Source organism: Cervus canadensis, chromosome 11 (assembly GCF_019320065.1).
Source record: "Cervus canadensis isolate Bull #8, Minnesota chromosome 11, ASM1932006v1, whole genome shotgun sequence".
NCBI classification, from domain to species: domain Eukaryota; kingdom Metazoa; phylum Chordata; class Mammalia; order Artiodactyla; family Cervidae; genus Cervus; species Cervus canadensis.
In genome coordinates, this window is record NC_057396.1 from 15,727,294 (window position 1) to 15,753,121 (window position 25,828).

Genomic DNA, 25,828 nt, shown 5'->3' on the forward strand with positions numbered 1-25,828 from the left:
AAATATTTTTTCAAATGGTATTTACATGTGACCAACTCAAAGGAGACTCAGTTATAGTAGGTTTTGGACATTACTAGCCCAGCTCACATATCTTTGATTTTTGAATTAGAAGAATCCTAAATAAAAACCACTTTAGGGTTCAGACTGCTGTTTTTCTCTTTTCCTGGTTAGAAAAAAGAACAATGGTTATTTAAATATATCAACATACTCTCTCTGAGTGAACATTCCTTTCACCTTTTTTACTTTTAAGCTTTTTCTTAGAGAATGACTTTTACCTGTATTTCCCTGAATAGAAAGGAGATCATTTGTAACACCCCTCAAAGCTTCAAGCGTGGAGTGGGTGATGTCATATGTTGGAAGGATAACATCTCGTGAATCCAGAGAGCCACACCATGAAATGATAGGTAAAGGGCCAGGGGTTTCATTGACTTTTCGATGCTCTAAAGGCCAGTCTCCAAGATTAACATAAAATTCTAAATCTGGGAGAAGGACCTAAATAAACAAAAGAATGTTTATCAGTATCGGGAAGACCTCAGTCTTTGATACTAAATGCTTTGGTTCTTTGACTTTTAAAAAATTTCTGATAAAACAAATTTGAAAATAGAAGAGAGAGGGATGCTTCTCAGTCATCAGTAGTATCAGATAATCAAGGGGCTTCCCTAGTGGCTCAGTTGTAAAGAATCCACCTGCCAATGCAGGAGACATGGGTTCAATGCCTAGGTGGGGAAGATCCCACATGCTGCAGGGCAACTAAGGCCATGCGCCACTAACTACTGAGCCCACATGCAACTACTGAAGCCTGCGTGCCCTAGAGCCCATGCTCGGCAACAGAAGAACCCACAGCCACGAAGGCCTGCACACCACAGCGAGAGAGTAGCCCCCGCTCACCGCAACTAGAGAAAAGCCTGTGCAGCAACTAAGACCCCAGCCAAAAATAAATAAATAAATAAATAAATAAAATTTTTTTTTTTAAGAAGAAAATCAAGGGTGAGGATAATGCATGACAATTCACGTAAGCAGGAATTAGCCACCTCTCTTCAGAGCTGGCATTTAAAACTGTTGTGTCTATGTAACTATAGGTATGGAAACTTTGCAGAAAGGCGTGAATGAACGGCTTCAAGCACCCTTTCTGCCAGCAGCCTAAGGGAGACTCTATAAAGTTAGACCCAAGCCCTTGTTTTCCTTCACTATCAAACCTCTTTATAACAACCGTGTTTGTTTTGAAATCTGCTATCCATTTCCATCTTCATGCTCAATGCCTTAGTTCAGGCCTTTATCATCTCTTCCCTAGATTGTTGCAATACTTGTCCCTTACTAGATGTTCTGATTCTAGCCTCTCCTGCCGTCCGCATTGTTGTTCAAATTTCTAAAACCCAAATTAATGTTACTACTAAGCTTAACAGTACCTTAATCCTATAGGACAAGGTCTAAACCCCCTGGCTGGAATTCAGGCCCTCACTATCTTATTCCAGGTTAGCTTTGAATCTCATTTTCCATCTGCCCAAGTAGCAGAAAACTTTACTCTCTGAAAATGCCACCCACCTTAACATGTAATTCTCTTTACTTGGAATGCCCTTCTCCTACTTATTCACCTGGCAATCTCTTTTCTCATCCTCCATACCCAGAGCGAATGTCACCTCCTCTAGGACTCACCTTCCTTGGACATTTTAACTCTGGGTACCTACTTCTCTTATGTGCCTATCATGTGTGGCATAATGTTGCTTGTATTCATATCCCATCCTCACTTCCGAATAACAAAAACAAGTTCCCCTAGAGTGAGCTGTTCAAAACCCAGAGGTGAGTCTCGTTTATCTTAAATCCCTTTTCAGTCACTGGGCAAAGAACCTGGAACAAAAGGGAAGGGCAAAGGGATGTGACTCTTCAGCCTAGTGCTCCCTGCTACCATTCAGCAGCTTATTAATAAGGGCCTCCCTGATGGCTCAAACCGTAAAGCATCTGCCTGCAATGCAGGAGACCCGGGTTCAACCCCTGGGTTGGGAAGATCCCCTGGAGAAGGAAATGGTAACCCACTCCAGTACTCTTGCCTGGAGAATCCCATGGATGGAGGAGCCAGGTGAGCTATAGTCCATAAGCTCCACATCAGAAGTTCTCACTGCAGAGGAGGATTTCTCAATCTTGGCACCACTGACATTTTGGTCTGGGTAATTCTATCCTGTGGGGGTTGTCCTGCACATTGTAGAATTAGCAGAATTCCTGGCCTCTACCCACCAGGTGCAGTAGCAAGTCCCCAGTTGTAACACTGCCAAATTCCTCTCAGAGGCAAATCATTCCTAGTTGAAAACCACATAAGCACAAGAGATACAGAAATACAGGGCAGAGTGGACTGGTGGGAGTCCAGGAAGAAGGAATTGCCTTTAGGATCAGATGCCCATAATATGCTCATGTGATGGGCTGACAGGGAGGCAGGAGGCAACTGCTATTTAAAATAAGAGTTGATTGCAGTCCCATATTTCATGTGCTTGGGAACATATAACTCATATCAGGAAAGGTGACTTTTGGGTAAGAAAAATACCTTCATGGCCTTTCTAGATGAGAGAGGTAAAAAAATGCCCACTCTTCCTCCTTTATTCTACACAATTGGGAATAAGGAATAACAAAAGGTAGTTTGAATTGCTCTGCTTAAGAGGATTTATAGGAGTTTTGTAAATATGGAAAGAGGGGCCGAATAGAGGGAAAGAGGAAGGAGGTGCTGGGGATGTGAAATCTTTTGGAAGATAGAAGCTACAATCATGTTTTGTAAGAAGGCTAGACATGAAGATCAAGGTCAGCCAGTGAGAAATTCCCAGAGGTAAGGATGACTGAGTCTGATTTTACACAGGGATGTCTATTTTTACATGTTAGGATTTTTGTTTTGCCTATTCTGCATTGGCACAAAATAACCTCTCTCTGGTACCTCAACATTCAACAAAATGTGCCATGCACACGATCTTTTAGAAGCACTTAGGATTAAAACAATGAAAATGTGTCCTAAGTTCAACGTATTTTGAGGTGACAAGAAGAAAACTGCTGTAGAAAGTGAAATCTGACTGGAAGGAGTGTTCAGCAGGAATGGGGAAGCTGAAGAACTCACCTTGCAGCTATAAATGTCTGGGAGTTCACAGAAGACTTGAGAGAGTGCTATATGATCTACCTATCTGAGATGGGGGCTCAAACTATTTAACTTAAAGGAAAGAGAAATCCAACTGATCTGTACTCAGGTGGTAGACAGATGTACATTTTCAAGCCTGGAATCCATTTTCATTCTTTACCATTATTATTCTAAGAATTAAATGCTACAAATAAATATTTAAACTATTTTGGTTTTGGAATCAATGAATTCATTCTCATACCTTTCTTGCCAGTGACAGCAAAATCTCATCTGAGAACATTTTGAAGTCTGTGTATTTTCCTAAAGATCGTCGGTAGATGTGGTTATTGAGAATCGTGTAATGAACAATAGCACCCCTCTCATCCCCAAACCTTTTCGGAACTTCAATTAGCATCTGCTGGAGATTAATGCTGGGGAAAGAAGCAAAATCTTTTTCAATCTGTGGTTCCTTGTCTGGACAAGACAGAGTTTTCTGCCAGGCCTGAGGATCGTCTTCTGGACACTCACAGTACTCATGGTACACTGGTCCTAAGGAAAGCAAAACATGTGGAATGCCAAGCTCCATTAACAAGCAATGCAACACAGGGAGTTGTTTCTGCCACTGCTGTGAGCATGCGATGACTTCTTGGTAAACTCTAAGATTATCCAGACAGGGATAATCTACTGTAAACAAATCAGTGGTAAAAGTAATGTCAGAGTCTTGTGCTCTTACCTTCTGACCCCTTTTCACCCCACCCTAGATAACCTAGTATAGCATATACTCTCCCAAGGTAACATAGCATATGCTCTCCCAATGTAACCTACTCATTCAATTCGTTGATAAATTTATTTCCAATGAGCTATAAATGGCCAATGAGCATAAAACTTATCTTTCAACAGGGAAAAAGAGAATGTATTCCTTTTTAGGCATGATTATGTAGTAAGGCTGGTGATTTTTAAAGATGAGGTCTCTTCCTCTGAATCCCTAAAATTACCTCCATGAGCACATCTCAAAAAGGAAATATGAAACTCAGGGACATCTTGAAGTGTAAGCTTAAAGTGGTCAAACATAAGTATGAAACTATTCTGAAGACTCATTTAAAAAAGAATTTGTGCAAAATTTATCTTATTTCACAATATATCCATATTTAATACAAAAATAATTTTAAAAGCTATTTTTCTTGAGGATTTCTACTTCAGACCAGCATAAGAAATAGGGGTCAATTTAGCTTCCTACCTAAAACTACCAAAATACGGATAAAATATATGAAACAATAGTTTTTTAAGACATCAGACATCAGGCAGTGAATAATGAGTATGAGAGATGACAAACAAATGAGGTAAACTCTCTAGTTCCTCAAGTTTACTGCCCAAGGGAGTTTCTGGGTGGTGCAACAGGGAGGAACAATCTGGGCAGAGCCCAGGAGCCTCACTGAGTTGAGACAGAGCTGAAAGTCCAAGGCAGCTAGAAGTTGCAGAACATCCTGCACAGAGACAGAACTCCAGAGACCTGTACAAGTTTCCCCTCAAATATTTAAGGCATACTGATCAATATATATGTTTGAATAAACTGTCCAAAACAAAGAAAGAACTATCCATAAGGCCATAAGGATTAGAGGCAACAATACCCATGGTTCATACAGGGCTGGAAAAAGTGCCTATTCATAACAAACCAAACTGGAAAGCATCCTAATTCATAGAGGTCACATAGAATATGCAGAGATGTATTGCCTGAGTAGTAAGGAATAATTAGCCCTAGACTAAACATGGCTCTGGGCCTGCCTAATAAATTGTAAAAGAAAATTTGAAGGATCAACTTACTTCCAAACAATCGCATCCTAGAGAAAAGCTCAAGAAGATGAGAAAGCATTGAGCAATGAGAAATACACTGGATAGAATTAATGACAAATTGAACATAATAGAAGGAAACACTGTAAACTTAAACATATAGAAACTATACAAAATGAAATGGAGAAAAATATAATTTTAAATGAAAAGAGCATAATTGAGTCATGGGATCATTTCAAGCCTAATGTATGGGTAATTAGAATTCTTGGAGGAGAGCTGAGATAGAACAGAAAAAATATTTGAAGAACCTCTGGCCACTTTTATGCTGGATTTGATGAAAGCTATAAACCCAAACATCCACAAATCTCAAGCATAAGAAATATGAAGAAACCTACACCAAAGCACATAATAATCAAATTGCTCAGAACAACTGATAAGAGAAAAATATTTAGCAGGGGATCAAAGATATAGAAAATGGCAGATTTATAACTGGAAATAATACAAGTGAGCAGATATAGAAGATAGCAGAACAATATATTCAAGTACTCAAAGGGGGGGGGGGGGAAACTGTCAACCAAAAGCAAAGGAGAAAAGGAAAGATATACCCATTTGAATGCAGAGTTCCAAAGAATAGCAAGGAGAGATAAGAAAGGCTTCCTCAGTGATCAATGCAAGAAAACAGAGGAAAACAATAGAATGGGAAAGACTAGAGATCTCTTCAAGAAAATTGGAGATACGGAGGGAACATTTCATGCAAAGATGGGCACAATAAAGGACAGAAACAGTATGGACCTAACAGAAGAAGAAGATATTAAGAAGAGGTGGCAGGAATACACAGAATGATAAAAAAAAAAAAAAAGATCTTAATGACCCAGATAACCATGATGGTGTGATCACTCACCTAGAGCTAGATATCCTGGAATGCAAAGTCAAGTGGGCCTTAGGAAGCATCACTAGGAACAAAGCTAGCGGAGGTGATGGAATTCCAGTTGAGCTATTCCAGATCCTGAAAGATGCTGCTGTGAAAGTGCGGCACTCAATATGCCAGCAAATCTGGAAAACTCAGCAGTGGCCACAGGACTGGAAAAGGTCAGTTTTTGTTCCAATCCCAAAGAAAGGCAATGCCAAAGAATGTTCAAACTATTGTGCAATTGCAGTCATCTCACACACTAGCAAAATAATGCTCAAAATTCTCCAAGTCAGGCTTCAATAGTATGTGAACCGAGAACTTCCAGATGTTCAAGCTGGATTTACAAAAGGCAGAGGAATCAGAGATCAAATTGCCAACATACACTGGATCATAGAAAAAGCAAGAGAGTTCCAGAAAAGCATCTACTTTTGCTTCATTGACTACACTAAAGACTTTGACTGTGTGGATCACAACAAACTGAGGAAAATTCAAGAGAACTACCAGACCACTTTACCTGCCTCCTGAGAAATCTGTATGCAGGTCAAGAAGAAACAGTTAGAACCATACATGGAACAACGCACTGGTTCCATATTGGGAAAGGAGTATGTCAAGGCTGTATATTGTCCCCCTGCTTATTTAACTTATATGCAAAATATATCATGTGAATTGCTGGGCTGGATGAAGCACAAGCTGGAATCAAGATTGCAGGGAGAAATATCAATAGCCTCAGATATGCAGATGACACTATTCTTATGGTAGAAAGTGAAGAGGAACTAAGGAGCCTCTTGATGAAAGTGAAAGAAAAGAGTGAAAAAGCTGGTTTAAAACTCAACATTCAAAAAACAAAGATCATGACATCTGGGCCCATCACTTCATGGCAAATAGATGGGGAAACAATGGAAACAGTGACAGACTTTATTTTCTTGGGCTCCAAAATCACTGCAGATGGTGACTGCAGCCAAGAAATTAAAAGACGCTTACTCCTCGGAAGGAAAGTTATGACCAACCTAGATAGCCTATTAAAAAGCAGAGACATTACTTTGCCAACAAAGGTCTCTCTGGTCAAGCTACGGTTTTTCAAGTAGTCATATAAGGATATGAGAGTTGGACCATAAAGAAAGCTGAGCACTGAAGAACTGATGCTTTTGAACTGTGGTGTTGGAGAAGACTCTTGGGAGTCCCTTGGACAGCCAGGAGATCCAACCAGTCAATCCTAAAGGAAATCAGTCCTGAATATTCATTGGAAGGACTGATGTTGAAGCTGAAATTCTCATACTTTGGCCACCTGATGCGAAGAACTGACTCTTTAGAATAGACCCTGATGCTGGGAAAAATTGAAGGCATGAGGAGAAGGGAATGACAGAGGATGAGATGGTTGGATGGCATCACTGGCTCCATGGACATGAGTTTGAGCAAGCTCTGGGAGATGGTGATGGACAGGGAAGCCTGGCATGCTGCAGTCCATGGGGTTGCAAACAGTCAGACATGACTGAGCAACTGAATTGAACTGATAATTCTACCTGGCAAAATATCTCGCAAAAATACAGGCAAAATAAAGATATTTTCAGATATCTAAAAGCTGGAAGACCTAATCACCATTATCCTCACATTAAATGAAAAGTCAATAGGAATTCTTTAGGTAGAAGGCAAATAGTACTAAATGAAAACATGTATCTATGCAAAAGAATGAAGAGTACTAAATATGGTAACTATCTGGGTAAAAACACAACAGTGTTTTTGCTTGTCATTTAAATCTCTTTAAATTACTTAGTTTTTCTCTCCCCTAAGATATCAAGAGAATTGAACTCCAGGAGGTACATATATTACATTTATCCTTTTGCACATGTCTTTAACATCATCATAATGCAGTCTGAAAGCCATGGGTTCTACACATAAGGCTGGCTCTGGTTGATGTAATAATTACTTACCTTTCAAAATATAGGGAGACTGAGCAACGTGTTCATCACCATAAAGGACTTCTATCTTCAGCCCTTTACTAACAGTTTCATACATCCTATATCGCATCAAAAATGTTCCATCATTCCTGTCCAAAGGTTTAGGGACATGAATCCGAACCACCTCTTTAGGTGACAGAGATTTGATTACTACTCTGAATAGTGTTTGACCTGGGGGGAAAAAAAAAGTATAAGTAATTCTATTTCAAGGTTCTGCTTCACAGAAGTTTATTTTTTCTGTACCATCAGTGGTAAACAAAATTATTTTAGTTTTGAAGATCTTTGACACCAGGAACTATATTTAGTTTAGGTCTTCTAAACCAAGCAACTGAGGCCTGTGGCTCAAGATAGCAGAATAGGAGGATGTGTGCTCATCTCGTGAGAGCACCAAAATTGCAACTAGCTGTTGAAGAATCACTAACAGAATGCTGGTACCCAATAAAATAAGATACCCCACACCAAAAGACAAAGAAGAAGCTGGAGTGAGATGGTAGGAGGGGTGCAACCATGAAAAAATCAAATCCCATACTGACCAGGTGGGTGACCGACAAACTGGAGAAAAATAATACCAAAGAAGTTCTCCCACGTTGTGAAGGTTCTGAATCCCATGTCAGTCTCCCCAGCCTGGGGATCTGACAAGGCGACGGGGAATCCCCAGGGAATCTGACCTTGAAGACCAGCAGGACTTGATTATAGGACTTCCACAGGACTGGGGAAAACAGACTCCAGTCTTGCAGGGCACAGACAAAATCTTGCGCACACCAAGTCCCAGAGGAAAGGAGCACTGACCCCACAGGAGACTGAAAAAAACTACCTGCCAGTGTTTGAGGGTCTCCTATAGAGGTGTGGGCTGGCAGAGGCTCACCACAGGGATGGGGGCACCGGCAGCAGAAGTTCTGGAAGGTTCCTTTTGGCATAAGCCCTCTTGGAGGTTGCCATTAACCCAACCATAGACCCCAGGGTTGGATTGCCTCAGGCCAAATAACTAATAGGGACGGAGCACAATCCTACCCAACAGCAGATAATTGGGCTAAAGCTTTACTGAGCAAGGCCTTGCCCACCAGAGCAAGACCCAATTTCTCCCATCACCAGTCACTCCCATCAGGAAGCTTACGCAAGCCTCTTAGGCTCCTCCATCAGAGGGCAGACAGAAGAAGCAAGAAGTACCACAATCCCACAGTTGCAAGAAAAAACCGTATCACAGAAAGTTAATCAGGATGAAAAAGCAGAAAGCTATCTGCCAAATGAAGGGACAAGACAAAACCCCTGAGAAAACAACTAAATGAACTGGAGATAGGCAACCTTCCAGAAAAAGAATTCAGAATAATGATAGTGAAGATGATCCAGGATCTTGGGAAAACAATGGAGGAGATGCAAGAAATGCATATCAAAGACCTAGAAGAACTAAAGAACAAAAAACAGAGACTGAATAATACACTGGAAGGAATCAAGAGCAGAATAACTGAGGCAAAGAACAGATAAATGACCTGGAGGGCACAACAGTGCAAATCAATGCCACAGAACAGAATATAGAAAAAAGAATTAAAAAAAAAAAAAAAAGGAAGACAGCCTAAGAGACCTGTGGGACAACATTAAATGCATCAACATTCACATTATAGGGGTCTCATAAGGAGAAGGAAATGGCAGCCCACTCCAGTGTTCTTGCCTGGAGAATCCCAGGGACGGAGGAGCCTGGTGGGCTGCGGTCCGTGGGGTCGCTAAGAGTCGGACAAGACTGAACGACTTCACTTTCACTTTTCACACTTTTCACTTTCATGCATTGGAGAAGGAAATGGCAACCCACTCCAGTGTTCTTGCCTGGAGAATACCAGGGACAGAGGAGCCTGGTGGGCTGCCGTCTATGGGGTCACACAAGAGTTGGACACGACTGATGTGACTTAGCAAAGAGCAGAAACAGACAAAGGACCTGAGAAAATATTTGAATAGATAATAGCTAAAAACTTTCCTAACATGGGAAAGGAAATAATCGACAAAGTTCAGGAAGAACAGTGAGTCCCAAGGAGGAACACACCAAGACACATGGAAATCAAACTGACAAAAATTAAAGACAAAGAGAAAATATTAAAAGCAACAAGGAAAAAATGACACATAACATACAAGGGAACTCCTTTCAGGTTGTCAGCTGATTTCTCAACAGAAACTCTACAAGCTGGAATGGAATGGCGTGATATATTCCAAGTGATGAAAGGGAAGAAGCGACAACCAAGAATACTCTACCCAACAAGACTGTCCTTCAGATTTGGTGGAGAAATCAAAAGCTTTCCAGACAAGCAAAAGTTAAGAGAATTCAGCACCACCAAACCAGCTTTACCACAAATGCTAAAGGAACCTCTCCAGGCAGGAAACACAAGAGAAGGAAAAGACCTACACAAAATGAACCCCAAATAATTAAGAAAATGGTAACAGGTTCATACATATTGATAGTTATCATAATATAAATGAATTAAATGCACCAAGCAAAAGACATAGACTGGCTGGACAGATGAATACACATGCATGAATGCACTTCCACTTACCACAACACTCTGCTTGAAGCCCCCCGCGCCCCCCCACCCCCCCCCACAGATTGTATGTAATCATTTTCTATTGTTAGGTTAATCATGTTCCCAATATGGCTTGCAATTATAATTACCTTTTATTTTGTCTTTGGTTATTGATTGTGAAAACTGATAAACATCATTTACTATTGTGATTATGTAACTGTTACTCACTTAATACCAATGTATCATGATTGGTCAACAGGAAAATAATAGAACTCTATATCACCAAAAACTAGGAACTAATAGAAAAACCTGTAATCACTTTTTGAAATCCAGATGCATAACAGAATTACCTTGGTATTTTTTTGAAAAATACAAATGTTCAGGTATTGCTCTTTTTCTCCAAAGCTCCAGGTATGTTTCTATTGAGCAGCCATGTTTAAAAACAAATGGACTATATGATGATTCTTTACTTTTATCTAGTTTGTTTTTCTTTTGTCATTTCATATTCAGTGCTCTCACTTCATTTACTTATGTTTCCCAATTTCTCCATCTCTTCTTTTTTTTTTCTTTTCTGAAGTTCTTTCTCAAGCCTTTATCAAGCAAAGTAGAAAAGTTTTTGTATACATATAAATAGTATGTATTATATATATTTTAGAAAACATGAATTTTTACCTAACTAAAAACTGTATGACATTTTGATTTCACTTGTTTGACTTAGTGTGAACAGAATGCTTGATTTCTAATTTAAAAAATTAGATATGCAATAAGTAACAAAAATTTACTATATAGCACAGGGACCTATAGTCAATATCTTCTAATAATCTACAGAGGAAAATAATCTGAAAAATAAGATATGTGCATGTGTATAATTGAATCATCTTCCTGTGGGCCTGAAACATTGTAAGTTAACTGTGAGTTCAGTTCAGTTCAGTCGCTCAGTCATGTCAGATTCTTTGTGACTCCATGGACTGCAGCACATGAGGCTTCCCTGTCCTTCACCATCTCCCAGAGCTTGCTCAAACTTATGTCCATTGAGCCGGTGATGCCATCCAACCACCTCATCCTCTGTCATCCCCTTCTCCTCCTGCCTTCAATTTTTCCCAGCATCAGGATCTTTTCTAGTGAATCAGCTCTTTATATCAGGTGGCCAAAGTACTGGAGGTTCAGCTTCAGCATCAGTCCTTTCAATGAATATTCAGGACTGATTTCCTTTAGGATTGACTGGTTTGATCTCTTTGTAGTCCAAAGGACTCTCAGGAGTCTTCTCCAACACCACAGTTCAAAAGCATCAGCTGTTCAGCCTTCTTTATGGTCCACTCTCACATCCATATATGACTACTGGAAAAACCATGGCTTTGACCATACAGAAGTCTGTTGCAAAGTAAAGTCTCTGCTTTTTAATCTGCTGTCTAGGTTGGTCATAGCTTTTCTTCCAAGGAGCAAGCAACTTTTAATTTCATGGCTACAGTCACCATCTGCAGTGATTTGGGAGCCCAAGAAAATAGTCTGTCACTGTTTCCATTGTTTTCCCATCTATTTGCCATGAAGTGATGGGACCAGATGCCATGATCTTTGTTTTTTGAATGTTGAGTTTTAAGCCAGCTTTTTCACTTTTCTCTTTCACTTTCATCAAGAGGCTCTTTAGTTTCTCTTCACTTTCTGCCATAAGGGTTGTGTCATTGGCATATATGAGGTTACTGATATTTCTTCTGGCAATCTTGATTCCAGCTTGTGCTTCATCCAGCCTGGCATTTCACGTAATGTACTCTGCATATAAGTTAAATAAGCAGGGTGATAATATACAGCCTTGCCATACTCCTTTCCCAGTTTGGAATCAGTCCACTGTTTCATGTTCAGTTCTAACTGTTGCTTCTTGACCTGCATACAGATTTCTCAGGAGGTAGGTAAGGTGGTCTGGTATTCCCATCTCTTGAAGAATTTTTCACAATTTGTTGTGATCCACATAGTCAAAGGCTTCAGTGTAGTCAATGAAGAAGTAGTAGATGTTTTTCTGTAATTCTCTTGCTTTTCCTATGATCCAATGGATGTTGGCAATTTGATCTCTGGTTCCTCAACCTTTTTCTAAATCCAGCTTGAATATCTGGAAGTTCTCAGTTCATGCACTGTTAAAGCCTAGCTTGGAGAATTTTGAGCATTACTTTGATAGCGTGTGAAATGATTATAATAGTGCATAGTTTGAACATTCTTTGGCATTGCCTTTCTTTGGGATTGGAACAAAAACTGACCTTTTCCAGTCCTGTGGCTACTGCTGAGATTTCCAAATTTGCTGGCATATTGAGTGCAGCACTTTCACAGCATCATCTTTTAGGATTTGAAATAGCTCAACTGGAATTCTATCACATCCACTAGCTTTGTTTGTAGTGATGCTTCCTAAGGCCCACTTGATTTCGCACTCCAAGCCATCTAGCTCTAGGTGAGTGATCACACCATTGTGATTACCTGGGTCATTAAATATTTTTTGTATAGTTCTTCTGTGTATTTTTGCCACCTCTTCTTAATATCTTCTTCTTCTAAGTCTTTGCAATTTCTGTTCTTTGTTGTGCACATCTTTGCATGAAAATTTCCCTTGGTATCTCCAATTTTCTTGAAGAGATCTCTAGTCTTTCCCATTCAATTGTTTTCCCTCTATTTCTTCCCATTGGTCAGTTAGGAAGGCTTTATTCCCTCTTCTTGTTATTCTTTGGAATTACATTCAGATGGGTATATCTTTCTTTTTCTTCTCTGCTATTTGTAAGGCCTCCTCAGACAACCATTTTGCCTTTTTGTATTTCTTTTTCTTGGGAATGATTTTGATCACTGCTTCCTTTACGATGTTACTAACTTGTCCATAGTTCTTCAGGCATTCTGTCATCAGATCTAATCCCTTGAGTTTATTTGTCACTTCTACTGTATAATTGTAAGGGATTTGACTTAGGTCATACCTGAATGGTCGCATGGTTTTCCCTACTTTCTTCAATTTAAGTCTGAATTTTCTCCTTTGGGTAGGTTTAAAAGCCCAGTTCAGTTCAGTTGCTCAGTCATGTCTGATTGTGACCCCATGGACTGCAGCATGTCAGGCTTCCCTCTCCTTCACCATCTCCTGGAGCTTGCTCAAACTCATGTTCATTGAGTCGGTGATGCTATCCAACCATCTCATCCTCTGTCATTCCCTTCTCCTCATGCCCTCAATCTTTCCCAGCATCAGGGTCTTTTCTAAAGAGTCAGTTCTTCGCATCAGGTGGCCAAAGTACTGGAGTTTCAGCTTCAGCATCAGTCCTTTCAATGAATAATCAGGACCGATTTCCTTTAGGATTTACTAGTTTGATCTCCTCGCAGTCTGAGGAACTCTCAAGAGTCTTCTCTAACACCACAGTTCAAAAGCATCCATAAACTTTTAGGATGGCGTAGCTCTAAGGAAATTCCACTTTCTCCTTATAAAGTATGCATGAGCCTTCTTTGTAATCCATTTAATACCTAATATCCCTGAATTCTGAAGAAATTTCCCTTCCATTTCCGTAAGTAGAGAGAGATTATAGTTATTTACTAGATTTGCACAAATACAACACACTCACCTACACACAAACTCACACACCTTGTAAATACTAGATGTGCCCCTCTAAGCTTCTATCCTAGAATTGAAATGAAACAGTTATGTTAGGTTAATCTATCATTCCTTTCAACTTCAAAATTCTGTAGGTTTTCTGTTCCAGGATAGACAATACCTACTTAGTAAACTTTCCCTTCTCTTTTTGCAGTGTATTAGCTGACTTTTTTAGGCTTTGAAACAATACTGTTGCAGGAATAAATGTTGGGACTTCTTTCTTCAGAGAATACAGTGGACATACCTGCACTTAGCCCAGATCTGATCTTCAAGCATTCTGACAACAAGGAGCAGTCAATATCCTAACCACAGTTTATTACCATATCAAAGGAAAATGTTAAAAGAAAAGTGGTGAATCTTCTGAAATACAAAGTCTTGGTAAACAGCAAATTGTGATCAAAGAAATCTTTCATATCTATCATATTTAATAATATTCAAATATTAAACATATTTAACATATATTTTTTAAATGACTGAAGAAAAAAGTTTGTTTTTCTTATTCTTAGTTTCTAAATCTAGTGAGTGATGTTTCTACTTTTTTTGGTCTTCAAAGGTTTTATTTTTTCTTGTGGGTCAGAAAAAATGTTTCTTAGTCCCTTCAGTTTAGCAATAGTAATGTAGTGTCTGAGATATTGCTAGTAAATAATTAAGTACCAAACACATACATTTTAGGATTTTTGAAAAAGTGTGATAAAATTATGAAAGACATCTGCCTAAATAAATGAAATAAGATAACTGTAAAGGATGCTGTGAAAAAAAAAGTACTAATGTGAAATTATTATAAATGTTAGTCAATTACCTGAGATGCTTAATGAAACATATAAATCATTGCTTTGTGTTATTTCCCACTTAGTTTCAGAAAGGCAACGTGGTGTGGCAGACTGAAAATCAGGAAGGCAGAGCCTGGGGACTAAAAAGCCATTTCCATCATTCTCTCCTCAGATTGGAAACAGGGCAGAAAAGCTTCTTATCACCTATCAAATAGTTCTATCCTCTATAAGTTTATGATTTTAAATAAAACACAGATAGGACAAGCATATTAATGACTATGTGACATTGTGAAAGAAGCTTAGTTTACAGAAGAAATCTCCAGAACACTTCATTAATTTAAAATTGATCAGGACTAAATTAGAAATAAGCAATCCTACCCTCATAAAAGAGAAAACAAGAAGAGTATCATATCAAATTGCTTCATATAGAAGGAATGTGAATTTTAATTTGCCCTGGAGGCTAATGTAATGGAACAGAAATGAAGTCAGCTTGAGCTTTTCTGTTCTACAAATTCACACTTCTTTATGAAAGATAGCAAATTGGATAAGAATGTAGTGACTAAAGGAGACAAAAGGAGGTTGGTAGTATCAAAACTTTATTAGACTCAGAAATTTTGAAAACTTTTGATTGGGAAAGAAAGCATTTTTTAAAAAATTCACTCACTTAGTCAGGGGGACTGTGCCCGTCCCTGAGCTTGAGATTTTCATATGCATTTTCTCTTATTTATTTCCTCTAAGAACTTGTGAGATAGGTATTTGTCATTCCATATTACAGTTCAGGAAGCCAAAGGCTATCATGAAGTTCAGTAACTTCACCAAGGTCTCATATATATTAGTAGCAGAACCAAAATTTGCACACAGCTTGAATCTTTCGTCCTTCAAAGACCATTTTGAATCCAATTTGTCACACTGTGTAATGCTGACATATAGATTCCCCTTCATGGATCACAGCACTGTCACGGTGAAGGGGCTCATATAACTCAATGAAGCTATGAAGCTGTGCCGTACAGGGCCACCTAAGACAGATGGGTCATAGTGAAGAATTCTGATAAAACATGGTCCACTGGAAAAGGAAATGGCAATCCACTCCAGTATTCTTGCCTGGAGAACACTATGGACAGTATGAAAAGGCTAAAAGATATAACACCAGAAGATGAGCCTCCCAGGTAAGAAGTTGTCCAACTAGGGAAGAGCAGATGGCAATTACTAGTAGCTCTAGTAAGAATGAAATAGCTGGGCCAAAGCAGGAACAACACTCAGTTGTGGATGTGTCTGGTGGTGAAAGTAAAAGTCTGATGCTGTAAAGAATATTGCATATGAACCTGGAATGTTAGATTCATGAATCAAGGTAAATTAACGTGGTCAAACAGGAAATGACAAGGGTGAATATCAACATCTTAGGAATCGGTGGACTATAATGGGCAGGAATGAAAGTGATGAGGGGCTTTCCTGGTGGCTGCAATGCGGGAGACTGGGGTTCAGTCTCTGGGTCAGGAAGATCACCTGGAAAAAGGAATGGCTACCCACCCACTCCAGTATTCTTTCCTAGAGAATTCCATGGACAGAGGACCCTGGCAGGCTACAGAATTTAATTCAGATGACCATGATATCTACTATTGTGGGTGAGAATCCTTTAGAAAAAATGGAGTAGCCCTCATAGTCAACAAAAAAGTCCAAAAGGCAGTATTTGGTACCTGGATGCAATCTCAAAAATGACAGAATAATCTCAGTTCAGTTCCAAGGCAAAGCATTCAATATCACAGTAACCCAAGTCTATGTCCCAACCACTGACATGGAAGAAGCTGAAGCTGACCAGTTATGAAGACCTACAAAACCTTTTAGAATTAACATAAAAAAAGATGTCCTTTTTATCTTAGGGGATTAGAATGCATAAGTAGGAAGTCAAGACTTACCTGGAGTAATAGGCAAGTTTGGCCTTGGAGTACAAAATGAAGCAAGGCAAAGGCTAACAGAATATTGTCAAGAGAATACGCTGGTCATAGCAAACGCTCTTTTTCAACAACTCAAGAGATGACTCTACATATGAATATAACCCAGATGGTCAATAATGAAATCATTGTTTATATTCTTTGCAGCCAAAGACAGAGACACTCTATACAGTCAGCAAAAACAAGACCTGTTGCTGACTGTGGCTCAGATCAGCAAAATTCAAGCTCAAATTGAAGAAAATAGGGAAAACCACCAGCCCATTCAGGTATGACCTAAAATAAATCCCTTATGATTATATGGTGGATGACAAATATAGTCAAGTGTTTAGACCTGGTAGACAAAAATGCCTGAAGAACTAAGGATGTTGGTTCCTAACATTGTATAGTAGGCACTGACTAAAACCATCCCAAAGAAAAAGAAATGCATAAAGGCAAAGTGGTTGTCTGAGGAGGCTTTACAAAGAGCTGAGGAGAGAAGAGAGGGCAAGGGCAAGGGAGAAAGGGAAAGATATACCCAACTGAATACAGAGTTCCAGAGAATAGCAAGGAGGGATAAGGTGTTCTTATATAAACAATGCCAAGAAATAGAGGAAAACAATAAAATGGGAAAGACTAGAGATCGCTTCAAGAAAATTGGCGACATCAAGGGAACAATTCATCCAAGGATGGGCACGAGAAAGGACATAAACAGCAAGTAGACCTAACAGAAGTAGAAGAGATTAAGAAGAGGTAGCAAAAATACACAGAAGAACTATACAAGAAAGGTCTTAATAACCCAAACAATCAATGGTGTGCTCACTCACCTAGAGCCGGACATTCTGGAGTGCGAAGTCAAGTGGGCCGTAGAAAGCATTGCTACAAAGTGGAGGTGACAGAATTCCAGCTGAACTATTTAAAATATTAAAAGATGATGCTGTTAAAGTGCTGCACTCAATATATCAGCAAATTTGGAAAACTCAGCAGTGGCCACAGGACTGGAAAAGGTCATCTTTCATTCCAATTCCACAGAAGGGCAATGCCAAAGAATATTCAAACTAACATATAATTGTGCTTTTTTCACATGCTAACAAGGTTATGCTCAAAATCCTTCAAGCTAGGCTTTAGCACTATGTGAAGCAAGAAATTCCAGAGGTACAAGCTGGATTTACAAAGGGCAGAGGAACCAAGATCAAATTGCCAACATCCATTTTACCAGAGAGAAAGCAAGGGAATTCCAGAAAAACAACTACTTCTGCTTCATGACTATGTTAAAGCCTTTCACTATATGGATCACAACAAACTGTGGAAAATTCTTCAAGAGACGGGAATGCCAGACCACCTTACCTGTCTCCTGAGAAATCTGTATGTGGGTCAAGAAGTAACAGTTAGAACCATACATGGAACAATAGACTGGTTCAACATTGGGAAAGGAATACATCAAGGCTGTATACTGTCATTCTGCTTATTTAACTTATATGCAGAGTACATCAAGCAAAATGTCATGCTGGATGAATCACAAGCTGGAATCAAGATTGCCTGGAGAAATATCAATAACCTCAGATATGCAGATGATACCACTGTAATGGCAGAAAGTGAAAAGGAACTAAAGAGCTTCTTGATGATGGTGAAAGAGGAGAGTGAAAAAGCTGGCTTGAAACTCAACATTTACAAAACTAAGATCATAGATCAGGTCCCATCACTTCATGGCATAGAAGAGGGGAAAGTGGAAGCAGGGACAGATTTTACTTTCCTGGGCTCCAAAATCACTGGGGACAGTGACTACAGCCATAAAACTTAAAGATGCTTGCTTCTTGGAAGAAAAGCTATGACAAACCTAGACAGCAATATTAAAAAGCAGAGACGTCACTTTGACAACAAAGGTCCGTCTAGTCAAAGCTATGGTTTTTCCAGTAGTCATGTATGCATGTGAGAGATGGACCATAAAGAATGCTGAGCATCAAAGAATTGATGCTTTGGAATTGTGCTGGAGAAGATTCTTCAGAGGCCCTTGGACTGCAAGGAGATTAAACCAGTCATCCTAAAGGAAATCAACCTTGAATATTTAATGGAAGGACTGATGATGAAGCTGACACTCCAATACTTTGTTTTTGTTTCGATGCTCCAATACTTTGGCTGCCCAATGTGAGAAGCCAGCTCATTGGAAAAGACCCTGATGCTGGGAAATACTGAAGGCAAAAGAAGGGGGCAACAGAGGATGAGATGGTTAGATAGCGTCACTGACTCAATGGATATGAATTTGAGCATACTGTGGCAGATAGTGGAGGACAGAGGAGCCTGGCGTGCTGCAGTTCATGGTATCACAGAGTTGGACATGACTTAGTGACTGAGTAAGAACAACAAGGTTCCCAAAATTCATAGTTGGAAAAATAACCTCTGTCATTCCTGTTGCAATGGAGTCTTCATCTCCCTTTTTGTTTAGGAATTTTATTAATGCTCTCTACAGCTGCAACAAAAGGGCTGACTCCACCTGGCCAAGGGAACAGTCCTGAAGGCCAACTTGGTACAACTCGGGCGAGGCTCAATGGAAATCCTCCAAATGTATGACTGCCTGCTAATTGTGAATACTCTACAGGAACCTATTGAAAACCTTGATCTTATTAACAATACCAGTGATCTGATAAAAGGAAAAGACCATTGAACTAGGTATTGAAAGCATTGGGAATCTAGACATGACTTATCCACTGTGGAACCACAGGAAAAATATTTATTTTCAATAAGCTTGTTTCTTACAGGATTAGTGAAGAGAATAATACTGGTCCTTCCTACCCTAGTGACTTAGACAGTAAAGAATCTGTCTGCAATGAAGGAGACCTGGGTTCAAACCCTCAGCTGGGAAGATCCCCTGGAGAAGGGAATGGCTACCCACTCCAGTAACCTTGCCTGGAGAATTCCATGGACAGAGGAGCCTGGTGGGCTACAGTCCATGGGGCTGCAAAGAGTCGGACACAACTGAGTGACTAACACTCTTACTAACTCACAAGATGATTAAGGAGAGCATGTGAAATAGGGCACAGTTCAAAACACTGAAGTGCTACTAGGAGGTAAGATAATTTTATAAAGATATTACTGATGAAGGTAGAGGACGACTGCGTAGAAAAGAGTCCTGGTATCTTGCTATGTAGACATACTCCAAACACCCTCTCTCTATCTCTTCTTTCTTTTCTTCCACCCTAATTACTGAGAAACTCTGCCAGGCATTGTGTTAGATGCTGGGAATATAAGAATGTCAACAGGTTTTGCCTACATTAATAATAGAAGGAAATACTCCATTTAAGTCAGAGGTTACTGAAAATAAAGATATAGATTGGTTTCTTCCTCATCCAAAATCACAGACCCCCAAATTTCTGTCTGTGAACTCCTGTTTGAAATCCCCCTGTTTTAGACTATTCAAGTTCACATGTTTGCTATCTAGGCTCCTGGAGATACGCGGCATAATAATAGTACTCAGATAAGTGCAACACTGTTAAATGAGAGTGCTAATTAATAAGGGAATCTTGGTAAGTCATGTAAGATTACAGTTTGAGAAAAATTTCCCTATTTTCCAATTAGTTCTTGGAGAAAGAATTTTTCAGGACTTGCAAGTGAATGATGTTAGCAGAAAAATGTAAAGACTGGTTGGGTGAGATTTCAGAAATATAGGGCAGGTTTTTAAATGGAAGCTAGGAATCATATCCTGAAAGGAGAAACTAGAGGAATAAAAGTGAAGCTGTCTGAAAAAACTTGGTGAAAGTCTTTAGTTTGTTTCCTTATCACTTTTCTCCTGATTATAAAAACATTATGATCATTTGGGGGGAAAAAAAGAAGAGTGAAAAAAAGTGTGTTACTCTCTTGCTGTGACCGCCAGTAAGCCTGATGTGTGAGGTACAGGTTCATTTATTTATTACGAATTGGAATGAAACTATACAATTTGTTTCCTGTTACATCCTTGAACTTGTATAAGCATTACTAATATTTTAAAACATCAAAAATTTTATTGTGATTTGAAACACACAAAACTGACCATCTTAACCATTTTTAAGTGTACATTTCAGTAGTGTTAAGCATATTCACATTTGTGTGCACAGAATCTCTAGACCTTTTTCATTTTGCAAAACTTGAAACTCTGTACCATTCAACAACTTCTCATTTCCCTCTTCCATCGGCCCCTGGCAACCACCATTTTACTTTCTCTTTCTTTGAATTTGACTACTTTAGATACCTCATATTAGTGGACTTGAAAGTGCTACTTTAAATAGCAGTTAAATATTCCATCACATGAATGTACCATGCTTTGCTAACACTACCTTATATTTGCTCTTTAAACTTATTTGTAATAAATAATCATAATGGGGCAAGAATATCCTTGTTTATATGTCTTTGACTACATTCTGATCATTTTCTCAGAAGTCTGATTATCAGATTAAAAGGCATGGACATTTTTCATAAATTACTTTTTTTTTTTACATATTCATTTCATTTTTATTTCATTTTCATTACATTTCATTTGTACACTTTCTAACTGTTGAGACATACTTTTTGCACATTAGGTTTGTAAATGTTTAAGATTCTTCATGGAAAATTACTTTCCAGAAACATTTGACCAATTTGCTCCCACCAGCAGAGGATGAAGGTCATCGTCTAAGAGTATTTCATTAACAGCTTTGAGTATTAGCAGTTAAAAATTTTTCGCCATTAGTTTTAAATTAAAAATGGAATAAAAAATAGAATTTTATTTGAATGTATGCATGTGTGCTAGCTAAGTCCAACACTTCGTGACCCTATGCACTGTAGCCCTCCAGGCTCCCCTGTCCATGGGATTATCCAGGCAAGAATACTGAAGTGGGTTCCCATCCCTCCTCCAGCCGATTTCCCCACCCAGGGAGGGGACCCTCTGTCTCTTAAGTCTCCTGCATTGCCAGGTGGGTTCTTTACCACTAGCGCCACCTGGGAAGCCTATTTGAATTTACAGTTCTTTCATTAAAAGTAAGATTAACAGTATTTCATTTTGGATCATATAACTTCCTTTTTTCCACGTATAAATTAATTTTTTCCTTAGTTTTCCATCTTTTTTCTAAAGCCCCCCCCGCCCCCATTTATAACATTACAAAATTATTTTTAGAAAACAAAGAAAACTATAAAGAAGAAAATACACTCTGTGGTGAAAAACTAAATCTGGGTTTAAGGATCTTCTGATCCTTAGGGCCATGGAGACTTCTTTAAAAAAAAAAAAAAGTACTCAGTTTTCCACTGGCGGTGGAAGAGGCACTGGGTACTCTGATTGTCTCTTTGTCGACAAAACAGGTTGACAAGATATAAATCAGCAAATCCTGACCAGCAACAACTTGAAACGAGCAGGACAACCTGTTAAGAAGTTGCAAACTTAAGAGGGTAAGTAGGCAGAAGGGATTCAGGACAGGACCCTCTCTCAGCAGAGGTAAAACCTAATAAATTTCGAGTTTCACTAATTCCTGCAATCCGCTTTCAAGAACTCGAAACTCGAAGAAAACAAAAAATCTAGCCTGCAAAACTGCCTCCTTTTTGCCTGCTACTCTGACATCTCCTTTTTGTAGGATCAGGCCTAAACAACGCGACCCGATCCGATTCTCGGGCTGGATGACTCAACGCGTGAAGGCACTCCCTGCAAGCTGTAACAGATCAGACAACTCGTCGGGCGTGGAAAGACCACCTCCGATTTGTGACTAACACTGCATTTATTAACACCCCGGGCGCCGTCCATCCGGAATATCAGTCCCCGCACGTTAACTGCGGAAGGGCGCTCGGAGTTCATTTATTCATTCAGCAGACTTGCGTTGCAGCTCCCTCCCCACTAACTTCCTGCCTCTGGTCCCCCAGGTGACCAGAGCCGAGGGAAGGACGCCCCGCGGGCGGCGGGCGGGTTCCCGGCGAGGGACGCGCGGAGGGGACCAGGGGAGGCCCGCGGCCGAACGCTACCTGGGGGCGAGCGGGTGAGGTTTTGGCCCTCCGGGTTGACGGCCTGCAGGTAGAAATAGCGGACCGGCAGAACGACGCCCGCCTGCAGCCCGGGGCCCCACACCAGGCTCCGCGGCGCGCTGAGGGGCGCCTCCGGGGCCCCCGAGGCCACGAGCAGGGCGAGCGGCAGCGCCAGCAGCCGGGCCGGCGGGAGACGGCGCATGGTCTCCGGGCCACGGCGCCCCAGCTCGGCGGCGGCGGCGGCGGGGAGGGGCGGGCCCTGGCGTACGGCGGGCCGGAGCCGGACCCAACCCGGGGCGGGCTTCGCTCCGCCGCCCGCGGCTCCACCCCCGGTTCCCACCCGGCCGGAAGGCGAGGGCGCGGCCGCCGCAGAGGGGCCGGGCGCCGCCGCGGGGCCGCGACCGGCTCGGCTCTCGCCCTCTAGGCCCCGCGGCCGGCGGCACGGGGCTGAGGACCAGGGCGGAGGGGGCGCTGCTGAGACCAGCGTGCTTGCAGCTGTGCCCCGCTGCCGCCTCTGCTGCTGGAGTTTGGCAACTCTTCAGAGGAAGCTGGCTTTTTTTTTTTTTTGCAGCCCATTAAAATTTTTTTAAGTTATTTTTTAAAATTAATTCATTTATTTTACTTTACAACATTGTATTGGTTTTGCCATACATTGACTTGAATCCGCCATGGGTGTACATGTGTTCCCCATCCTGAACCCCCTCCCACCTCCCTCCCCATCCCATCCCTCTGGGTCATCCCAGTGCACCAGCCCGGAGCATCCTGTATCAGGCATCGAACCTGGACTAGCGATTCTTTTCACATATGATAATTTACTTGTTTCAATGGCATTCTCCTGTATCATCCCGCCCTCGCCCTCTCCCACAGAGTCCAAAAGACTGTTCAATACATCTGTGTCTCTTTTGTTGTCTCCCGTACAGGATTATCGTTACCATCTTTCTAAATTCCATATATATGCGTACTGCCTTTTTGGAAACGCACAGGGTGATTGCTGTAGAGAAAAGGCCCAGTGGCAAAGAGCTTACAGAAATGCCTTCAAACAAGGAATTTCACTGGGTTTAAAAGACGCGGAGCAAAAGGTCATTCCCCTTGATTCCGTCCAAGGCCAACTCTCCCAGCCCTTCTGTTCACAACAGCACCCATCAAACTGTATCACCTGTCTTGTTTTCTGCTCAGCAGTCTCCCTCACTGGACTGTAACTCCCTCCAGTCTCCCACATCCCCTAAACCCTATACTTCCCTTCTTTCAACAAGTGTTTGTTCACCCTTCACTGAGTTGGGGCCAAGCCTCAAGCGAGGAACCCGGAGTTGCACGCAGTAGCAGGAGTCAGAGTTGAGGCCCCTGGGTGAGCATCACTTCAAAGTCAGAAACTGCTGTCCCCTGTAACTGATGGGGGTTGATTGGTCTTGACTGCTCCTCGCTCCTCAGATGCTGGAAGTTGGATCTGGGGGAAGACTGGCAAGGACCCTGGTAGCGGGAAGTCACTGTCTACCTTTTTCTTCCCACCATTTTGATCTTGTATAGATAACAGTAAGTTTCAGTGTTCTGAAGAGAGATCTTAGTTCCCTGCGCAGGAAATGAACCAGGGTAACCTAGATGAAAACCAGGAATCCTAGCTACTAGACCACCAGGAAGAAATAGACTTAAGTGCTCATGCTCATAGAGGTAGAAAGGACAGCGGACCCATCCCTCCACCTCCCAGCACCTTCTGGACTTCCTGTTAGGTAAGAATGATAAACCTCCTACTTCATTTAGTGAAGCCACTCAGTCGTGTGGGATTCTTTGCGACCCCATGGACTGTAGCCTGCCAGGCTCCTCCGTCCATGGGATTTTCCAGGCAAGAGCACTGGAGGGCGTTGCCATGTCCTTCTCCAGGGGAATCTTCCCAACCCGGGGATCAAACCCTGGCCTTCCCCACAGGCAGACTCTTTACCATCTGAGCCTCCAGGGGAGCCCAGGAGCTAGAAGCTAAAAGCAAAGTGGCTCTTACCCTAATCTGAAAGTTTCAAGGAGGTAAAAACTTAAAAAGGTACAAAGTTTATTGTTAAAGACACAGCATAAGTGGGACAGCCCACAGAGAAGCAGTTTGTTTAAGTCAGAAACTAGGCAGAAATATACACCCGAAGAGAAAAGGTATGGGCATCCTCTCTAATGAGTAAATAGGTAAAGTAAATCACACACATAGGACAGTCCTTCTGGGTCTTTGTTGTACAATCACTGAGTCTGATGTTTTGCAATCGCATGGGCTACAGCACATCAGGCTTCCCTGTCTTCACTATCTCCTGGAGCTTGCTCAAACCCATGTCCATTGAGTCAGTGATGCCATCCAACCATCTCATCCTCTGTCACTCCGTTCTCCTCCTGAGCTCAATCTTTCCCATCATCAGGGTCTTTTCCAATGAGTTGGTTCTTCGCATCAGGTGGCCAAAGTATTGTAGCTTCAGCTTCAGCATCAGTCCTTTCAGTGGATGTTCAGGGTTGATTTCCTTTAGGATTGACTGGTTTAAGCTTGCAGTCCAAAGGACTCTCAAGTTTCTTCTCCAGCCCCACAATTTGAAAGCATCAATTCTTTGGTGCTCAGCCTTCTTTATGGTCCAATTCTCACATCTGTCCATGACTGCTGGAAAAATCATAGCTTTGACTATGGACCTTTGTTGAGGTGATATCTCTGCTTTTTAATATGCTGTCTGGGTTGGTCATAGCTTTTCTTCCAAGGAGCAAGAATCTTTTAATTTCATGGCTGCAGTCATAATCCCCAGTGATTTTGTACTCCAAGAAAATAAAGTCTGTCACTGTTTCTATTTTTTTTCCCATCTATTTGCCATGAAGTGACAGGGAGACCTGGCATGCTGCAGTCCATGGGGTTGCAAAGAGTCGGACACCAATGAGCGACTGAACTGAACTGAACTGATGGGACCGGATGCCATGATCTTAGCCTTTTGAATGTTGAGTGTTAAGCAAGCTTTTCATTCTCCTCTTTCACCTTCATCAAGAAGCCCTTTAGGTCCTCTTCACTTTGTGCCATTATAGTGGTATTATCTGCATATCTGAGGTTGTTGATATTTCTCCTTGGAAACTTGATTCCAGCTTGTGATTCTTCTAACCTGACATTTTGTGTGATGTACTCTACATACAAGTTAAACAAGCAGGGTGACAATATACAGCCTGACGTACTCCTTTCCAGATTTGGAACCAGTCCATTGTTCCATGTCCAGTTCTAACTGTTGCTTCTTGACCTGCATGCACACAGGTTTCTCAGGGTCTTGGTTCACTTTTGGCCAATTATCTTGTTTCTTCACTCCTAACTGGTCCTAGGATCCTCCCCAACATGT

At 41.0% G+C, this 25,828-nt stretch overlaps 1 protein-coding gene across 4 annotated transcripts in view; it reads right to left on the reverse strand.

Annotated features, from left to right (window-relative positions):
* POGLUT3 (protein O-glucosyltransferase 3) overlaps window positions 1-22,811 on the reverse strand; it is a 31,517-nt gene extending 8,706 nt beyond the window's left edge. The window contains exons 1-4 of one of the 4 annotated variants that reach the window (XM_043482940.1): window positions 22,497-22,808; window positions 7,715-7,912; window positions 3,351-3,637; window positions 276-492 (exon numbers count right to left, since the gene is read on the reverse strand). In XM_043482940.1, the coding sequence (XP_043338875.1) occupies window positions 276-492; window positions 3,351-3,637; window positions 7,715-7,912; window positions 22,497-22,698 (904 nt within the window). In that variant the 5' untranslated portion in view covers window positions 22,699-22,808. Of the gene's footprint in view, window positions 1-275; window positions 493-3,350; window positions 3,638-7,714; window positions 7,913-10,595; window positions 10,618-22,496 lie in introns of those variants that run through there. The other 3 variants (XM_043482942.1, XM_043482941.1, XM_043482943.1) reach the window with 3 other exon arrangements.
* Between the last annotated feature and the right edge of the window lie 3,017 nt (window positions 22,812-25,828).